At 37.5% G+C, this 18887-nt stretch overlaps 2 protein-coding genes across 2 annotated transcripts; one reads left to right on the top strand and one right to left on the bottom strand.

Moving 5' to 3' along the window:
- The first annotated feature begins 504 nt into the window (after positions 1 to 504).
- LOC105172992 (calcium-dependent protein kinase 4) lies at positions 505 to 6519 on the top strand. The gene is made up of 9 exons (XM_011094622.3): positions 505 to 803; positions 1294 to 2171; positions 2298 to 2441; positions 2516 to 2668; positions 3094 to 3209; positions 3427 to 3594; positions 4006 to 4230; positions 4863 to 5007; positions 6202 to 6519. The coding sequence occupies exons 2-8, from the start codon at positions 1397 to 1399 to the stop codon at positions 4983 to 4985; spliced, it is 1704 nt and encodes a 567-aa protein (XP_011092924.1). The 5' UTR covers positions 505 to 803; positions 1294 to 1396; the 3' UTR covers positions 4986 to 5007; positions 6202 to 6519.
- A 203-nt stretch (positions 6520 to 6722) lies between these two features.
- Positions 6723 to 13635, bottom strand: LOC105172991 (uncharacterized). The gene is made up of 5 exons (XM_011094621.3): positions 12964 to 13635; positions 8734 to 8991; positions 7944 to 8590; positions 7634 to 7831; positions 6723 to 6961 (listed from the first exon to the last, which is right to left on the bottom strand). Exons 1-5 carry the CDS (start codon positions 13418 to 13420, stop codon positions 6923 to 6925), a joined length of 1599 nt encoding a protein of 532 aa, XP_011092923.2. The 5' UTR covers positions 13421 to 13635; the 3' UTR covers positions 6723 to 6922.
- Positions 13636 to 18887: the final 5252 nt, after the last annotated feature.

Here is an 18887-nt window from a genome sequence, read left to right as displayed (position 1 = left end):
TTGTAACTAATAATGAAAAAGAAAAACAAAAAGTCTTGTCTGAATTGAAATGCTACAACAAATTTGTTTATCACATTAAATTAATTAATAAAAAAGAGAAGGGCGAATCAATCAGCTGTGATTTGGTATGATAATTAAAATATAGTATATAGAAGAAACAGCAACAGCAAGGAAACATCAAAGGAAAGCAGATGGAAGGAGGGAGGCAAGCTGCTGCTGGTCATCTCACCACTCTGTCGATCTTTTTCTAATAATTAAATATACTACTAATTAATTAAATTAATATATAGCCCTACCGACTGACACTTATCCACTTCAAGTTGATTAATGTTGCCTTCTTCTATTGAATATAAAATAAATATAAATTGATTAAAAGAAAACCAGAAGGTGCTGTAGTAAAGTAACAAAATTAATAATGATAAAATTATTTAAAAAAAAAAAGAAGAAGGAAGAGTCTTTTTGTTTATTTTAAAAAAAAGAAGAAGGAAGAGTCTTTTTGTTTATTTATTATTATGTGATGGAGAAGAGCAAGGAAAGAAGAGTCCAGTCCGGGAGTATGGAGAGTGGAGACTCTTTCTAACATCTGCTGATCGTCTTCCTCAATCGTGAACCCAACAAACAAACCCCCACCCCTTTAACAGAGACTATCTACCTCTCTTCTCTCTCTCTCTCTCTCTCTCTATATATATATATATATGTATGTATATATGTTCCTACACATATCTACGTATTTCTCGGACGCACATACTCATATACCTACAAACACCTTTGACTATGTCTCCTCCGGTTACTCTTTTTTTCTGGTAATGTTGTTGTTTTACTATAATCTCCAAAGATCCCATTTTCCCTTCCTCCTTAGATATCTCTCTTAAAAAGCTTTCTCTTTTCTTTTTATACATACATACATATATATATGTATGTATATATCCCCATTTATGATCTGCGTATGTATTTTTTCTTACTTCCTTTTTCAATTTTCTTTTCTCGATTCATAGTTGGATGTGTTCATGTTTCTTTCTTCTATTGTGTTGATTTGCTATGGTGTTATCGCCAGGTCTTTCATTGTGCATCCGATCTGATTTCACATGTTTTCTGTCACCTATCTCATTCTTTGTCTTTTCTCCCGTCTTTTTGTTCATTTATATTTTCCTTAGTAAGATTTTTCCCCTTAGGGACTCGGAAGAAAATGTTCATTGCTTGCATTTATTTTCTTGTAACTTCTGAATCCGGTTACGTTGTCAATTGGAGCTAATGGCACGAATCTTTCTTTCCTTCTGTAAATCCATATTTCAGATTTCTTTCATAGTTCGAATTGATGTCAACAATAACTGGATGCGGAAAAAGGCTGCTAAGCAATTGAGGCGAGCGTAGAGACAAGGGGAACGCTAGGTGTTTCATGGGCAATACATGCCGTGGATCATTTGGAGGCAAAACTTTTCAGGGCTACAACGAGCCCGAAGACCTGTCCAACTCCAAACGCAAAACTTCATCCGGCTGCTCCAATTCTTCTGATAGTTACTCTCCCACCAGCTTCACCTCCCAACACCTTGTTGCTCAGGAGTTCTCCAAAGACACCCAGTCAAACCACAAAAAGAACACAAATTTGTCACCCCTCATCAGTCCCATAAAAGATAGCATGAACCGCGGAACCACCAACCAACCTTACATTGTGTTGGGTCACAAGACTGCCAATATCCGAGATATTTACACACTTGGCCGTAAATTAGGGCAGGGCCAGTTTGGTACTACTTATTTGTGCACTGAGATCTCCACGGGCATTGAGTATGCTTGTAAATCTATATCAAAGAGGAAGTTGATTTCTAAAGAGGATGTCGAGGACGTTAGGAGGGAGATTCAGATAATGCACCATCTGGCTGGTCACAAGAATATAGTTACCATTAAAGGGGCGTATGAGGACTCTCTGTATGTTCACATTGTGATGGAGCTCTGTTCCGGAGGTGAATTGTTTGATCGTATTATACATAGGGGCCACTACAGTGAGCGAAAGGCAGCTGAGCTTACTAGGATCATTGTAGGAGTTGTTGAGGCATGCCATTCGCTTGGAGTTATGCATAGAGATCTTAAACCAGAGAATTTCTTGTTGGTCAACAAGGACAATGATTTCTCTCTTAAAGCTATTGACTTTGGACTGTCTGTTTTCTTCAAGCCAGGTGATGTTAAAGATACTTATTCTCTGGCAATATTCTTATGCTGCTGTTTGGTGTGTGTTGGACATTCGGAGGGGATGATCGCCTTATGGATGTAGGTTTAACTTCATTCATGATTTGCTTCTTCAGGTCAGATTTTTACAGATGTTGTTGGAAGCCCGTATTATGTCGCACCTGAGGTTCTTTTGAAGCATTATGGCCCAGAAGCAGATGTGTGGACAGCAGGGGTCATACTCTATATATTGCTGAGTGGCGTGCCTCCCTTTTGGGCTGGTAAGTTTATTTACTACGAAATGTACAGATTCATTTGCTGGTGCAGTCAACTGACAATTTCTGCTAATCTTCAGAAACCCAGCAGGGAATATTTGATGCTGTTTTGAAAGGACACATTGATTTTGATTCTGACCCATGGCCATTGATATCAGAAAGCGGGAAGGATCTTATCCGGAAGATGTTGTGCATGAGACCTTCAGAGCGTTTGACTGCTCATGAAGTATTATGTGTGTTTGCTGTTCTACTCTTTCTAGCTGCCACTTGTGTCTTTGATTTTGGATCGATGAGCATCACTTTCATTTCTCAATAATTTAGTCATTATAATATGATTGGTATGTAAAAAGTTTCTTTTGCATGTCCCTCAATACATTGGGACTGATTTTTCTATGCAACAGAATGAAAGTTCCATGGCAGCATGGTTTGCTGTGTGCTGAAATTTCTGCCCTGCAGATATATATCCACATATTTTAGAAGAGATATCATTTTTGTTGTTCTTTGCATGTCAGTAACATTATTGGTAGCTTTAATAGTGTGGATATATAGATGATGTTACTGAGATAGTGATTATATATCTGTTCAATCACATTGTATATTGGTTTTTTCTTGTGCTGCTGATCTAACTGTTTTGATCTTGTATCTCAAAAATATAAAGGTCATCCTTGGATATGTGAAAATGGGGTAGCCCCTGACAGAGCCCTGGATCCAGCTGTTCTTTCTCGTCTTAAACAATTTTCTGCAATGAACAAGTTGAAGAAGATGGCATTAAGGGTACGTAATAAGTACAAACATGAGCTTTATATTTTGCTTCAGATAATTTTGTAAACATTGAGTTTGTTGTCAGGTCAAGACATCGTTTTACCAAGTATAATGTCTTGGTTTACACATGACACAAATCATATGTAAATGTTGCTTCTCAGCAGCAGATACATGATTCAACACAAATTTTTGGAAATGAAAATTAAATGGTCTCCTATTTCTCCTCCAGGTAATAGCTGAAAGCTTGTCAGAAGAGGAGATTGCTGGTTTAAGAGAGATGTTTAAGGCCATGGACACTGATAATAGCGGAGCAATCACATTTGATGAACTCAAAGCTGGTTTAAGAAAATATGGATCCACCTTAAAGGATACAGAAATACGTGATCTTATGGATGCGGTATAGCATCTTTTTTCTCAATAGGTTATTCTTGGCTTTGGCATTTTGTTTAGTGCTTCAGTTATATGTCTTCTTAAACCACTTATTGCACATGCAATTGAGGATAAAGACACTTAGTTTTTCTGTTCATTTGTTTATAATGATTATTTGCATACCAGTTCACATACCAGTTCAGAGTCTACACAGAATGCTATTCTCATCTTCAATAATCTATAAATGTTAGTGATGCTCAGCTGTCCGTAGCTAATCAGAGTTTTCACCTGAGATGTGTATCTGCAATTTTGGTTTTATCCTCCACATCTATCAATCAATGCCTACTAATCATCAGAAAGGATTCTTCTTGTGGTTTCTGTGCTTTGGTCTTGGAGATTTATAGTCAATTGTAGTCGCTGAATCATCGCATTGTTGCAGGCTGATGTAGACAATAGTGGAACCATTGACTATGGTGAGTTTATAGCAGCAACAATTCACTTGAATAAACTAGAACGTGAGGAACATCTTTGGGCAGCATTCCAGTATTTTGACAAGGATGGAAGTGGCTATATTACAGTCGATGAACTTCAACAGGCTTGTGTAGAACATGGCATGACAGATGTTTTGCTTGAAGATATTATCAAGGAAGTTGATCAAGATAATGTAAGTCATTCTGCATATTGATGTATCTTGTAAATTGACTTTTGTGGTTGCTAAATATTGGCACGAATATTCAACAATGCAAGTCCGGCATCACGTTCAACCTGGGTGCCAAACGTTGATGTACTTCTTTTATTGTTCTTCTGAATGAAATTCTAGGAACCAAAGGAAATTCCAAAACCAAATTCTCAATAATACGCACAAATGTTAGCTGATGTTTTGTGTGAAATTTCAACTGACCATTACGCTTACTGATTGAAACAAGTTGCTTATTATCACACGAAAAATTCTTATTCTGAACATATTTCAGTATATGGCACTATCTTCCACGTCTTGCCTGACTACAGAAAGTCCTTTTTACTTTATAGATTATGTCCAAGCTTGATATGATTAATGACTTTAACTGATTTTCATAGTTTATCCTATCACAACTCCAAAAGATATTATTCGTGAAGGTACTGATACAGGTATTTGCAGTAAGCCCATGATTTATTTAACTTACATTGTAGAAAGTGTGATAAATTGACCTACTTTATCTCATTTATGTACTTTTGAAAAATCTTGGCCTTTGAGTTTTGCAAGATGAAAAATATACAGGTAATTTATTGCTTACTTCTATCAAATATGTTTTTTAGGATGGTAGGATTGACTACGGGGAATTTGTTGCTATGATGACAAAAGGGAATGCTGGCATTGGAAGGCGAACAATGCGAAACAGCTTGAATATGAGCATGAAAGATGGTCCAGGAGCTCTTTGATTTTCAATTCAACATGTGACTGGTAGTTAGCCAGTTTTGCTATTTTTCTGCTTTTCTAGTTTTGTTATAACTGCGAAAGCATTTCTAAGTGTATGTCCATATCCTTCATAAACTGTACAAATATTGAGGATGCATATGAGAATAATGTGGAGCATTGCTAAACATCCCATTCTGTTTGAAGGCTCATCTGATTGTTCAGTTTTTCAACTTTTGACTTGCATCCTTGTGGGTTCATATCAAAGGAATGGAATAGAGTATTGAGCCGTAGCGGCTGTTTCATGTGAGCTGAGATTATCCCGCAACTAAAATTCAGAACTTCATGATGGAAAATACAACTTTTAATTCACAGTTTATCAATTGTTTGACTTGCATGGTTTTGGATTTATGTGGAGGGGAAATAAAGAACATGTTAACCGGTTTGAGATTATTGTATATTAGAAAAAGGCATTTTTTTATGTTTGCCTCAGTTTACTGCTAGAAGACTCCTCTACTTTTTGTGGTTTGGAAATATAACCATGATATCCTGTGTCTTATATAGAACTCCCTTAAATTTCGGTACTACTGTTGGCCCCTGAAATGATTTCTGTTTTTGTAGATTCGCGATTAACTGGGTAAAACATTGCCTCATATGTTAATATTTTTTCCCTTGTGCTTATACTTCCATTTAGTATTAGCTAAGCAGTATATAAGAATGTAGTCGTATGCATATTCACTTTTAAGAGCATCATTCATGATAATTTCCATGTGCATATTTTGTCAATCAGCATATGCAACCTGCTTGTATTGATGTGTGTCAGAGTTCATGTACTTTTGCATCCAAAATCAGAATCACTATGGTTTGAATGGTGATTGTTTCTGATACTGCATGAGATGGAAGGATAACTAGTACAAACCTAGTTGCTTCAACCACATCCAGTTCGATATTATAGTAATAATACCAAGGAATTCTGAATCAATCAACCACAGAGAACAAGTATTATAATTCTTTCATGGGCATAGCGAAACTAAAAGGAGTTGCTTCCAAATGCATAACAATGTAATAAATATTACATAAATATTCTATCCTTTTGTTCTGTTTATTTAAGTTTGTGGTTTTTAGTATCATGTTTATGTGGGAAAAGGGACACCCTTACTGACCTACGTGGATCATTTCAATCATGAAGCTTTTAAAGTCGCAATGGTCCTCTTAAATATAGATGACTTATGCTGTGTGCAGGAAGGATGGTTGAGGAGATTCGGCAAATAGTATGTTGGGTCAAATGTTCAGATGCTTTCTAAAGTTGACATTTGCTTCCTCACTAACCTGGCGATTCAGAACAGAGAACAGTATTAAGTTACTGGAGTTGTGTTGCTGTAACCAAAGAGGTCGTTGTAAATATTTTGAATGTACTAACGGAAATAAGAATATTGTAATTCTTTGAACTTGGAGGGTGAATAGTTGCAGCCGTGACGCTAGTACACTATCGTGCTATGTTTATTTGTTATACTTCTTCCAGCCCTCATGCTTATTATTCAAGGAAAAAATATTTAGATATCTTCCTAGTTCTTGCTTTTTCTGTTTTTCTTTCTTAGATCTTCCATTATCAGTTCAATGAAGATAGTTAATCTTGAGTTAAGATAATACACAGAATCCAATGATGTTAGCTTTTTTCTTCAGTTGCTCATCTTTTTTGCCTTTCTGCGCCACATCCGAAGAGTCATACCTAGGGGTTTGATATCCTTTGCTGGATTATGAAGTTAAAGCACGTCAAGTCTGATCACAGAATTTGTGGGATCAATGCACAAGTTTGACTATATGTAGCTTTCATGGTACAGTTGAAGACCAGCATAAAAGCATATCGTATAGATTTTGCCTGACTATCCTGGCACAAATTATTCTGTAGAACTTCTTCAAGTGATTTAGATGATGGAACTCATCACAACAGGCACATTGGGAACTAAACTGGAGTAGCAGTTTCACTTGCTATGGCAATCTCCTGCACGGGAATTGCATAACATGTCAGCAAATAAGTAAATACTTTCATGGGTGTGCGAAATAGTAATGGAGAAAAGCCTTTACAACCTGGGGGGAGGGGAGGGATGATTTTCAAATTGAGAAGGGCATAGGGCAAGGTTACCAATTTCAGTATCTTAACAAAATACCAGAAGTAAATGCTGATTTTGTTTTCTGCATGCATCTTCATCAGAACAAATTAATTCATATGCAATTGATGATTCATTGTATTCCAAAGGATCCATATAGTTCTTTTTCTTTGATTGGCAATCCGCATATGGGGATACCATCCCTCCAGAGTAGGACCACCTGTACATTAATCTCTAGTTAAAGTTGTTCTTGTAGGCACCAATCCATCAACTGCACAAAGTCCTAGCAGCACAAGTGGATACATGGGTTCGGGCAGGTGGTACAGATATAATTGGAGCAGAGGACATTTGGTGGCGTTTGGTTTTGAATGTTAAATTGTTAATCATCCTTTTCCTTAAGAACATTCTGCATCAAGACCTAGACGACAGTTTGGTGCGTAGTGTGACATGAAATAGCCTTTAATGATAGTATTTTAATCAACTGAGTAGTATATTGGAGAAGAAAAGAGAAAATTGGTGATTATGCAGATATATATGTACATCACCACGAAAGAGAACAAACTTACCTTCAGCTCTGCGGTGCTAGAAAAGGTGCATTTTGAAGTGATGGCTCGTCCCTCACCCAACAACCATCCCACTTCACAGCAAGTTCCTTTATCCTCTACTCTCTTCAGTGAACACCAAAGTTGCTTTGGGAGCAATATGAGGTCAGCCTCATCTCTGAATGACTTGCGTACACATTCATCCCCAAGTTGTTGGATCATCTTTTGCCCAACAGAAACAATTCCATTATATATAAACTAAGTTATATGTATGCAAATGTAGGATGGAAATAATTATTACTAAGAAGGATAGATACTAGGAGTTATTACATACAGTTTGACAAGTATTAAAGCCGGCAACAGCAGCTAGGCCTTGCCAAACACCGGAAACTTGTGAAGCTTTCAGGGGTTGAGTGGCAGCAAATGCGGAATCACGTATGGCACATCCGCCCAGCTGATCCCCATTCCTGAAGGGACCGTACCACTGTTCAACAAAGACTGTAATACTCTTCAATTTCAAGTCAGATTCTTGTAACTCAAGGACCTGAATTATCCTAACCCGCGACTCTTTGTCAGTAGGATCAATCAAGCAGTGCTCTAACTGCATTGGTTTATTTGCACTATCAATCTGGTTAGCCGTAGGCCATAATGCAACATAACATCCCGTAGATTGATATGCAAAGGCAGATTTATGTTGTGCAGTTATATTTCTCTCCTGAATGCTGTACCTGGTGGCGGCATCGGCTTCGCACCCGACGGTGGGTAAGAGCTTAATTGTCTTGTACATGAGAGAGGGAGAGTTGTTATGGGATTGAGCGAGAGTGGGGCACTGGGTTTGCCAGTCGAAGACCTTGACCTCCCATTCCCTGTAAGCCTCGGGGACCACCATTTCCGGTAGTTCGATGGGCTTCCCCTGCACCGTGAAATCGGCTCCAAATCCGTCCCATTCACCGGATACGTTTTCAGCAAATTCTGCCCAGCCTTCATTGATGAAATGGAAACAAATACGTATGAACAACAATACTTACATACATAAATCGATCCATTAATTGGACAGTAAATCAAGGTGAGAATTTTAGGCGGAACTAGATTGTAGGAGTGTTAAAGAAATTTGATGAAATTACTGGTCGTAAGAGATGTTGAAGCAAAATCATGTACGTCCGGATCAGCGAAAAGGGGAGTAGCAGCTGCCCTAATGTCAAAATAATTGAGCTGCTTATTATTGGGAGGGGAGCGGACGGTAGAAAGACTGTTTGGGGAGAGGAAAGAAGGGCGGAGACGGAGGTGGCGCTGCAGCTGCTGAGAGGGCGAGAGGATAGAGGTACTGGTGAAGGCGGCCATATCTCTTATTATTCTGTTGCTATGCAATGGCCATGCTCGCGCTCACGCTCACTAGGAAGGATTAACAATGGCTGGCTAGTTCCTGTTCCTGCTGTTTTAGTTTTTGTCCGCAACAAAAATGAGTGGTGGTGGACAGTATACCAACTTGTGAGATGAAATTATCTATACTATTATATATATTACGCCTGTATCAAGTTGTATGGTTCACATATTGCACCTCCATAAATATTGAAGAAAGTTAATTAATTCTTTTTATATATATTAGTGGTGTTGTACGCACTCTCTACGAGCATATAAAAAGAAAGGATAATTATATTCTCATTTTCTGAAGTTTAGTGTAATTACAAGTAGATCTTCTGTGATTCGAAAAATTATATTTAGTACCATTGAAGTTTAGTTTTGAATTTTGACTAACGAATGGACTTATTTGTAAAATAGAAGCAAACCTTAGGGGTGATAAATTTAATTTCTCAAATTATAGGAAGCCTATGAGTAATTACACCAAATCATAAGGGAGGAGATTGCAATTATTCCTAAAAAGAATCATAGTATGAGATTAAGAAAAAAAATTGTGAAAAGATACAAGCGTAGTTTATGGTGAAAAGGAATAAAGAAGTATATGATAAGAAATAAATGTAGGGGAAGGTAAAAAATAAAAAAATAAATTATAACTTATGAATTTATTAAAAATATGAAAGTTTGTGAGTGAAAAAAAAAATATGAAGAAGGTGAGGGGAAACATGGGGTAGTGGGTCGAGAGAAATGGAGTCGTGGTTGAAAGGAAAAAAATTTAATTATGAAATGATTAAGAAATATTTAAATTACTATTGTGAACAATTTTTTTTTTTGAAAATATAGAATGGATTGAAGGGTAAATTGAGCAATAAAAAATTGATACGATTCAAGACTTTTCTTTTATAATAGTATAGATGTTTGTATTTATTTTTTTATATAACAAATAAATTAATATATAAGTAACAAATAACTTACAATAATTAGTGACTGAGAAAATAATTAGCACTAAGATGATATGATGATGATGATCATCATCATCATAATAATAATAATTACATTTACACACCTCACTTATTGTTTTTTACACAAATCATCCTTGTCTTTTGAAAAATTACAGAAACCACCCCTAATAACCTTTAAAATTTCAAAATATCCCTATTGACCTGGTCAAATTTTAATATAATTTTTCAATGATAGAAATGCTCTCAGGGGTATTCTGTAATTATGAAAAGGTAGAAGAAATGTCAAAGTAATGAATATAGAGATGAATATATGATCCCATAGACTTTCTTTTATTATTTATATAATTTTTATTCAAACTTAAATTATTTTAGGTAAAATGCATTTTTGGTCCCATTAGATAAGGCTGTTATCACTTCTAGTCCCACGCTTTTTGTGGTCGACACTTATGGTCCCCTAGTTTCCAGATTTTAACAATATTGGTTCTTTAATCAAATCTTCTTGCTATTCTTAGATAATCTACCCCTTATGCTTAGAAATAGGCTCAACATGTTTTCGTAATAAATTAAAAACCCATAAATTCATACTTTGCTTTGACCGCTTTGTTTTCGGGTATTTCAAGTTCTCGGTTTTACGGACTTTCTCCAACCACACTACCACAGCAGATGGTCCTCAGACACTTGGCTCCTTCAGAACAAACAACACAACCCTATTTCATTTCCTATTTTAGGGCGTAAAAGGGATTCCAATATAGGGACTTAAGAGAATTTTGGATAAACAGGTTGAACAGAAGCTTTATTTTTATTGAAGAAATATAGAGAAGATTACATAGATATTATCTTCCGTTGGACGAGACAACTGTTTAGCCTCTCATAAGAGAGAGGACTTGACTCGTTGGGGAAACCCCTATAAACTGAAAGATTAAAACACTACAAAAGATTAAAAAGACTCAGAATTCTAATGCTTTGAAGAGTAGGAGAAGTTTTCTGATACTCCCCTTCTGCTTCATTGCATCTTTATTTATAAGCGTCCGCAGACTCAAATTCGGACTCCAAACTTGTTTTGTGATGATGTCATTGCATTCGTCATCATCTTGTCTCTTTCGAATGACGTCACTACGTTCGTCATTGCCTCGTCCTTTCCAACTGTCGGTCATAATGGCTTGTCGGTCATGTAATTTCCAATTGGCTTTCCTACTTTGATGACTGTTGGCCTTTGTTGTTTTCTGCCGACAATCTTATCCTTGTTTTTTTTATATTTTTTAATTTTTAATTCTTTTTATAAAAATTTTTCTTTTTTTCTTGTCCTGATCTGGTTCGGGTTTATTTTGTGTGACCCGAATTTTTGTCCTGAACAGAGGCTTGTCTTGTTTTTTCACAGCAAGGGCACAATTTATTATAAATTCCTTTTAAATTTACTATCATCCAAGTTTATTATATGATTTTAACTGATTATTTTTTCTAGTTATGATTTTTTTGTGTGATTTAATTTATTGTTTATTTTATTTCATAATACTACCATAAATTTAAGAAATTGTTCAAAAGAAAACTTTTATTTTATAAAAAAAAAAAAAAAGAAATACGCACATTTGACACAAGATCAATTGACGGGCTATGTCTGAGTTTATAAATGGACCCAATTGGCCATTTAAAGACTTAGGACCACTCAATAGTGATCATGAACAACAGTGGACGAATCCTAAATTGAGTTTTTTCGAATTGGTTAGTGTCGATTTTGAGCCAATTCGACCCATTATACACCTTAAATTGTGTATGTATATTAATTATGCGATGAAATGGAGAATGAATGGTAATTGGCAGCCGGCATGGACAGAATTAATGTGTATATTACCGTCAGCAGGCTGATGCCATGCTGTCAGCAGTCCTACTCCTTCCTTATATTTCTCTAGTTTTAATAATAATAATAATAATAATAATAATAATATTAGCAGCAGCAGCAGAAGGCAATTATGAAAATCATGTGCTGCTTCTAAATTCTAATTCTAACTCATTTAAATATTCAATTGGTGATGTCGCAAAAAGACAGAACTGCCCATGGGTTCCCACAATTACATTTCGAAGCAAACTTTGATTTCTCGTATATAAAAAAAAAAAAAAAAAGAAAAAAGAACCATCCACCGACAACCCTGACCTTGCCTAATTTTATTTTTTAATTAATAATAATTTCTCCATTTCTAACCCAATGACTTTATGAACGAACAGAGATGGTGCACCGACACAGACACATGATGTTAATGGTATGGATTTGCATTACAAAAAACTGAGGGGATTGCATTTGCAATTGCACATCGTTGAGGAGCAGTAGTACAGTACACTACCGGCTTCGATTTAAGTAGTTGCAATATTCATTTCATTAATGAATTAATGTTTGGGTGTCGCCATGTGCTCTACAAACCCAAATTCTACTCCTCCAAAGTCCAACTGTCAACCACACAAAATTTATTATTATTATTATTATTGTTATTATTATTATAAAACAAAGAAAATCTTTACTATGGACCCGCCTACCTGGCTGGCTCCAGACCTCTTCACAATTCACAATTCATATTTGAAATCGGAAGGAAATTGGAGTAGAACGAACAAGTGCATCTCCCCACCAACAAATATAAGATAAAAGGTGCTAATTGTACATTTGCTCGCTTAAATACAACTACAAATAGCAAACACAAATTACAAAAAGAAAACAAAAAATAATGAAATAATCATCATTCATTCAAGAGTATCATACAAATTCAAATTCATATACTAGGTACGTATAACAATCACACGCACAAAATGAGAATTTGATCATGCCGATTGGCCAAGGTGGATCAGGATCAGGATCGCCTAATTCATGTGATGCGTTGCGCCGTGAAGATCTGGAACTAGTTCCATTTTACAGAACCGCGTAATTGTATGCATATACTATTGGTATTGCACCCAGGAAAGGAATCGAATCGAAAGGGAGATTGGCATTACAAAAGAATATTATTGGAGCGAGGAATATTGGATGGATGGATGAGAAGAATATAATATCTTAGCGGATGAGGGAGGCCGGCCTGCCGTTTTTGGAGTAATTGAAGGAATCGTACCGGCAGGTCTGGGGGAGTCCGACATTCTCGGCGCCACCGAGCTTGCGGCGGAGCTGAGAGGTGACCTTGTAAAAGACGTGGCGCCAGCTGCCCTTGTTGTGGGTGCCCAGGACGGCTGTTTCTTCCTCATTCATCTCCAGATCTGTGGCGAAGGTGGGCTTTCGGGAGAGGATCCAGTCCCATCCCCAAACCCACCACTTCCTGATGGAACTGCCGGCGTACTCTCCCATGGAGGAAATGGATTTGGAGCGACGGAGAGCCCATTCGGCGGCGGGGGAAGAGGAGGGCTGGATCTTGAGGTTGAGTGAGAGAGAAGAAAGCCTCCGGCGAATTCCAGGCTGTTGGGTTTGGGCTTGTGAAAGCGGAAGAGATTGCTTGCTCTGCAGCTGGAACATGGAACTCATTCTCGTAGCAGCTTTTTGTTAGGGATGATTGTATGAAACTGGATCCAACTTCCTTGCTTCTGCTGCTAATTAAAACAAAATGGAATTGGAAGGAAAAGAGGAGAGAAGGACCTGAGTGGGGGTGGGGATTCAAGGTCAGGAATGAGATCTCAAATTCTCAAAGGAAAGGTGGGTTGTAATGTTAACAATCACAGCCTGTTTTATTCGGGTTTTCAAGGTTGCAACTATACTGCATTGCTGCTGCTGGGGCCCTCTCCTTTTCTCTCTCTCTCTTTCTTTTTTTTTTTTAATTCTTTTACGCTTTCTACTCGTCCTAATAATCAGCTGACTCATGACTACTAGGACTAGATTTATTTGCTTTGCACCCTTCAAATACAACATTCTTAGTTATTTGCACCCCAAACCAATTTCTGGTGAGATTTCCACTGAAAAATCTCAAGAAAAAAATCAACCAGGCAATTTTATATTTTTAACAAATATGTGGTGGAAAAATATAGAATTTCACCCTCCAAATTTACCTTTCACTCATATCCTTGTTACAATAATGCCCAAAACCTTCTTACACTATAATTTATATTTTAATATCACAAGATGATATAAAGATAAGTGAAATTAAATTACATTATCGTATTTGATGACAGTTTCAGAGTTCGGACCCTCTGCAGGCTACTTGTATATAAGACGTTTATTTGTATAATCGTGTTCTTCTTTGTAACGTTTCTATTAGTTATGTAGCACCTTTGCAATTTTAGTTGTTAAACAGAGTAGCTGTAATTCGTTTAGTTAGTTGAACTATAACTCCCGCCTTGTATACGCTATTTAAACAACTTCTTCATTTCTGTTTTGCATATATGAAGATTTACACAGATATCTCTCATACTTTGAGTTTTGATTTCTTTATTATGGCCTTCAGCTTTAAATTCAAAATGGTATCAGAGCGATCATCTTGATAGTCCCTGAATACTCAACGATTACTTGATCTCCTTTTCACTCGAGATTCTACAATGGCGAGTTCAACGAACGCGATTCCAGGGGGTGGTATGAATTCTGGAAACAAGAACACAAATTCAAGAATGCAGACACTGGATCACCAAGGCATGGTGATGATTTTAGCTCCATTAGACGGACAACAATTGGATGTCGTGGAACAGGTCAGTACGAATAGCACTTGAAGGACGAGATAAACTAGGTTATCTAGATGAGACTTGCACAAAACCTGCAGATGGAACCGCAGAACTACGACAATGGACGATAACGGATTCGATGGTCAGAACTTGGATACTCAATACTATATCCAAATACATCGTCAATGCATACTTATATGCTACATCTTCAAGATCATTGTGGCTAGATTTGGAGGCTCCATATGCTGGGTGCGATGGACCTTTACTTTATAAAATACAACTGTGAAATTAATTTAATGTCGCAAGGTAATTTGAGCGTGACTGCATATTACACTAACCTGAAGCAACTGTGGGATGAACTGGCATGTCTGTTTGTACTAGTGGGCAATGTACATGCGACAACAACAAAATGAAGATTGAACAGACAGAGGCAAGCCAACTGATCCAATTTCTTACAGGGCTTAATGATTTGTATGATAACATTTGTAATCAGATTCTGGTATTAGACCCATTGCTAATGTGAATAAAGCATACTCAATGATATTGCGGGTTGAGAGACAGAGGCAGGTTAATATGGAATTTGCTGATAATGGAGAAAACTATGCCCACTTCAGCAAGGGGCAAAAACATAGGATTCACTTAGGGCTTAAAACCAACATAAAGAAAAGGCAGACAATGGATAAGCGATCCTTGTATTGCGAGGTTTGCAACAAATCAGGGCATAAAAAAGATACTTGCTTTTGGATTCATGAGACTCCTGATTGGTATAAAGATCTCATGGAATAGAGGAAGAAAACTGGAAATGGAATGAGGCAGTACAGTGCTAACAAGGCTAGAGCTATGGACAAAGCAAAAACACCCAGGTCCGATTTAGTGGCTGACTTGATGGAAGCTCTTAAAATTGTGCAAGGAAAAGTGCTTCATGATCCTAGGAGTTCACCGTGCACAGATTGAGGAAGTGGCAGGTATGGCATTACATCACAAATCTGAAAATGATCACTCATGGAAATGGATTGTAGACACGAGAGCCTCAAATCATATGTGTGGAGATACAATATTATTTCAGTCTTTGAAACCTTTAAATCCTTGCATTAATATTCATCTTCCAAACAATAGCAAAGTACAAGCTACCTATTGTGGCGACATTCAACTATCTTTCACTTCTAACTCTGTTCTCCTTGTTCCCAGTTTTGCTCATAATCTGTTATCAGTTTCTCAACTCTGCAGCTCACAACACCTTTGCTTTTTTTTTTTTTTTCAATTCTTTGAGTGTTTTGCAAGACCTAAAGAATGATCATATTCTGGCTGTAGGGACATGAATAGGAAAGCACTATTTTCTGAATGTCAACTCCCTTAATACAGTCTCTCTTCTTTGTAATTCTACTCATATGATCTATAATTTTGTTACTCCACAAACGTATGATCTTTGGCATAAACGTTTGAGACATTCTAGCTCATATATTCTTAGTCATATTACTAAATTACATCTCCATAATGATAATTTAAAACACATTTGCTCTATCTGACCCTTAGCTAAACAGACAAGGAAGCCCTTTCCTCTAAGTGAATCTAGCACTTCTAGTCCCTTTGATCTTATTCACACTGATGTTTGGGGACCTTACAAACAACCTCCAATCAGAGGTTGCCACTATGTCCTTACCATAGTTGATGATTACTCTAGAGCCTCTTGGACATTTCTAATGCATCACAAGTCTCAAATTACCATAATTTTTTCATCCTTCTTTGCTATGGTATCAACTCAATTTAAGGTCAAAGTCAAAGCTATTCGCACTGATAATGGGACTGAGTTTTTAAACTCTGCTTGTCAAGAATTATTTCAGAATCTTGGGACTATTCATCATAAAAGTTGCACATATACACCACAACAAAATGGTGTTGTCGAAAGAAAACATCGCCATCTCTTACAAATTGCTAGAGCTTTGATGTTTGAATCAGGTTTACCAAATTCTTTATGGGTTGATTCTATTCTTACTGCAACATACATTATCAATAAGTTTCCTTCAGCCAAGTTAAAATGGAAGTCTCATTTTGAGCTTTTATATCACAAATCACCTTCTTATGACAATTTAAAGACGTTTGGTTGCCTTTGTTTCGCTACAAATGTTAATCCTTCGAAATCATAATTTGATCAACGTGCCTTTAAATTGTTTTCATAGACTATGTGTTTGGCCAAAAGGTTTACAAGTTATTTAACATTGAGAATAATATCACTCATGTTTGGCCAAAAGGTTTACAAGTTATTTAACATTGAGAATAATATCACTCTTGTCTCTCGAGATGTTGTCTTCCATGAAGACGTCTTTCCTTACAAGGTCTTTGTTCCACTTCCTACGTCTTCTCTTCCAGTTATCCCGACTCCTATACTCAATCCCTCTGATCCCTCGTATGACATCACTCCTCCTCTTCCATCTGCTACATAACACTCTATTCCTTCTCCTCCCCGTGTTCCATCCACTTCAGACCTACCCTTCAGACGTTCTAGTAGGCAATCACATCCTCCTGCATGGCTCAATGACTTTCACTATGATATGTCCTCTGGTTCTCTAACTTTTTCTCCAGCATAAAAATGATCTTTTGGCTGCCTTGTCTATTTTCCAGGAACCTGGGCATTATCTGCAAGCTAAAGGGAATGCAAACTGGGAGAAAGCTATGTTAGACGAAATTGTTGCTTTGGAGAAGAACCACACATGGGAGATTGTGGATCTTCCTCGAGGAAAGAAACCCATTGGCTGCAAATGGGTTTATAAAGTTAAGCTCAAACTTGATGAAAGCATTGACAGGTACAAGGCTCGTTTAGTTGTAGAGGGTTACAACCAAATCGAGGGGGTGGATTATTTTGAGAAGTTTTCCCCTATTGCCAAAGTTGTTACAGTAAGGGTTCTATTGTTTGTTGCCTCTAGCTTTGCTTGGCCAATTCATTAAGTAGACATTAATAACACCTTTCTTCATGGATTCTTGGATGAGGGCATCTACATGAAGGCCCCTGATGGATATCCTGTGCGTCCTGGGCAGGTTTGCAAGTTGAAGAGATCCTTATACGACCTTAAGCAGGCCTCTCGCCAATGGAATTTGGAGTTAACTAACAAGCTACTTGAGTTTGGTTTCTCTCAATCATCCCATGATCATTGTTTGTTTCTTATGAATACTGCAGATGGTCTTTTGATTCTACTTGTGTATGTGGAGGATGTCCTTCCCTCTCTCAAATTGATGTTGTCAAGTCGTACTTAGATGCCACATTCACCATTAAGGATCTTGGCCCCGCGAAATATTTTCTTAGCTTGGAGATAGCTCGTTCCACAGTTGGTACTTCTGTCGGCCAACACAAATACATTCTAGACATTATTTAAGATATGGGCCTTCAATATGCTAAAGCAGCTGCTACTCCTTTGCCTCTGGGATTGAAGCTGTCTTCACATGATCCTGCTCCTCTCCATGACCCCCAACCATACCACCATTTAGTGGGTCGTCTGTTGTACTTGAGCTTCACCAGACCTGACATTTCCTTTGCGCGCAACAATTAAGTCAGTTTGTTCACAATCCTGGCCAATCTCACTTGCAGACAGCGGTTCATTTGGTCAAATATTTGAAGGGTAACGCTGATCAAGGCCTATTCTTTCCCAGTTCTAATCCTCTCACTCTCACAGCGTATTGCGATGCTGACTAGGCCAATTACGTTGATTGTCGCTGCTCCCTGACTGGTTATTGCATCTTCTTGGGGTCAGCTCTGATTTCATGGAAAACCATGAAACAGCCTACTGTTGCTCGATCCACCGCTGAAGCTGAGTATATGAGCTTGGGCACCATCGTTTGTGAGTTATAGTGGATCTCTTTCCTGCTTAAGAATCTCCAGGTTCCTCCTTCTGTTCCCATTCCCTTCATCCCGACAATGAAGTTGCACTTCACATCGTTGCGAATCTAGTTTTCCAACGAGCGCACTGAACACTTGGAGATAGATTGTCATTTGGTCCATGACAAATACAATGTTTCGTTCTTCCTCTGCATATTTCCAGCAAATCCCAGCTTGCAGACATTTTTACTAAGCTGTTTCCCGCCTCTGTTTTTCACTCATTTCTGTCCAACCTACACTTGGTTCCTCAGCCCAAGTTCAGCTTGAAGGGTGGCTGATGAGAGTTTCAGAGTTCTAACCCTCCTCTGTAGACTACTTGCATATAAGACGATATTTGTATAATCGTGTTTCTTCCTTGTAGCGATTCTATTAGTTATGTAGCACCTTTGCAGTTTTAGTTGTTAAACAGAGTAGCTGTAATCCGTTGAGTTAGTTGAATTATTACTCCCCTCTTGTATACGCTATTTAAAGAACT

Source organism: Sesamum indicum, linkage group LG10 (genome assembly GCF_026168435.1).
Source record: "Sesamum indicum cultivar Baizhima isolate 11 linkage group LG10, ASM2616843v1, whole genome shotgun sequence".
NCBI classification, from domain to species: Eukaryota; Viridiplantae; Streptophyta; class Magnoliopsida; order Lamiales; family Pedaliaceae; genus Sesamum; species Sesamum indicum.
Note: the sequence above shows the minus strand (reverse complement) of the source record. Positions and strands in the feature narration are given on the sequence as shown.

What these genes read in the sequence shown, in the direction of transcription:
- LOC105172992 (XM_011094622.3), top strand. Translation starts at nt 1,397, where the DNA reads ATGGGCAATACATGCCGTGGATCATTTGGAGGCAAAACTTTTCAGGGC. An exon ending in GTCTGTTTTCTTCAAGCCAG is followed by an intron (nt 2,172 to 2,297) that starts GTGATGTTAAAG and finishes TTGCTTCTTCAG; the next exon opens with GTCAGATTTTTACAGATGTT. An exon ending in TGAAGAAGATGGCATTAAGG is followed by an intron (nt 3,210 to 3,426) that starts GTACGTAATAAG and finishes TTTCTCCTCCAG; the next exon opens with GTAATAGCTGAAAGCTTGTC.
- LOC105172991 (XM_011094621.3), bottom strand. Translation starts at nt 13,420, where the DNA reads ATGAGTTCCATGTTCCAGCTGCAGAGCAAGCAATCTCTTCCGCTTTCA. An exon ending in GCCGGCCTCCCTCATCCGCT is followed by an intron (nt 8,992 to 12,963) that starts AAGATATTATAT and finishes AGTGAGCGTGAG; the next exon opens with CGCGAGCATGGCCATTGCAT. An exon ending in GCTTTAATACTTGTCAAACT is followed by an intron (nt 7,832 to 7,943) that starts GTATGTAATAAC and finishes GTTGGGCAAAAG; the next exon opens with ATGATCCAACAACTTGGGGA.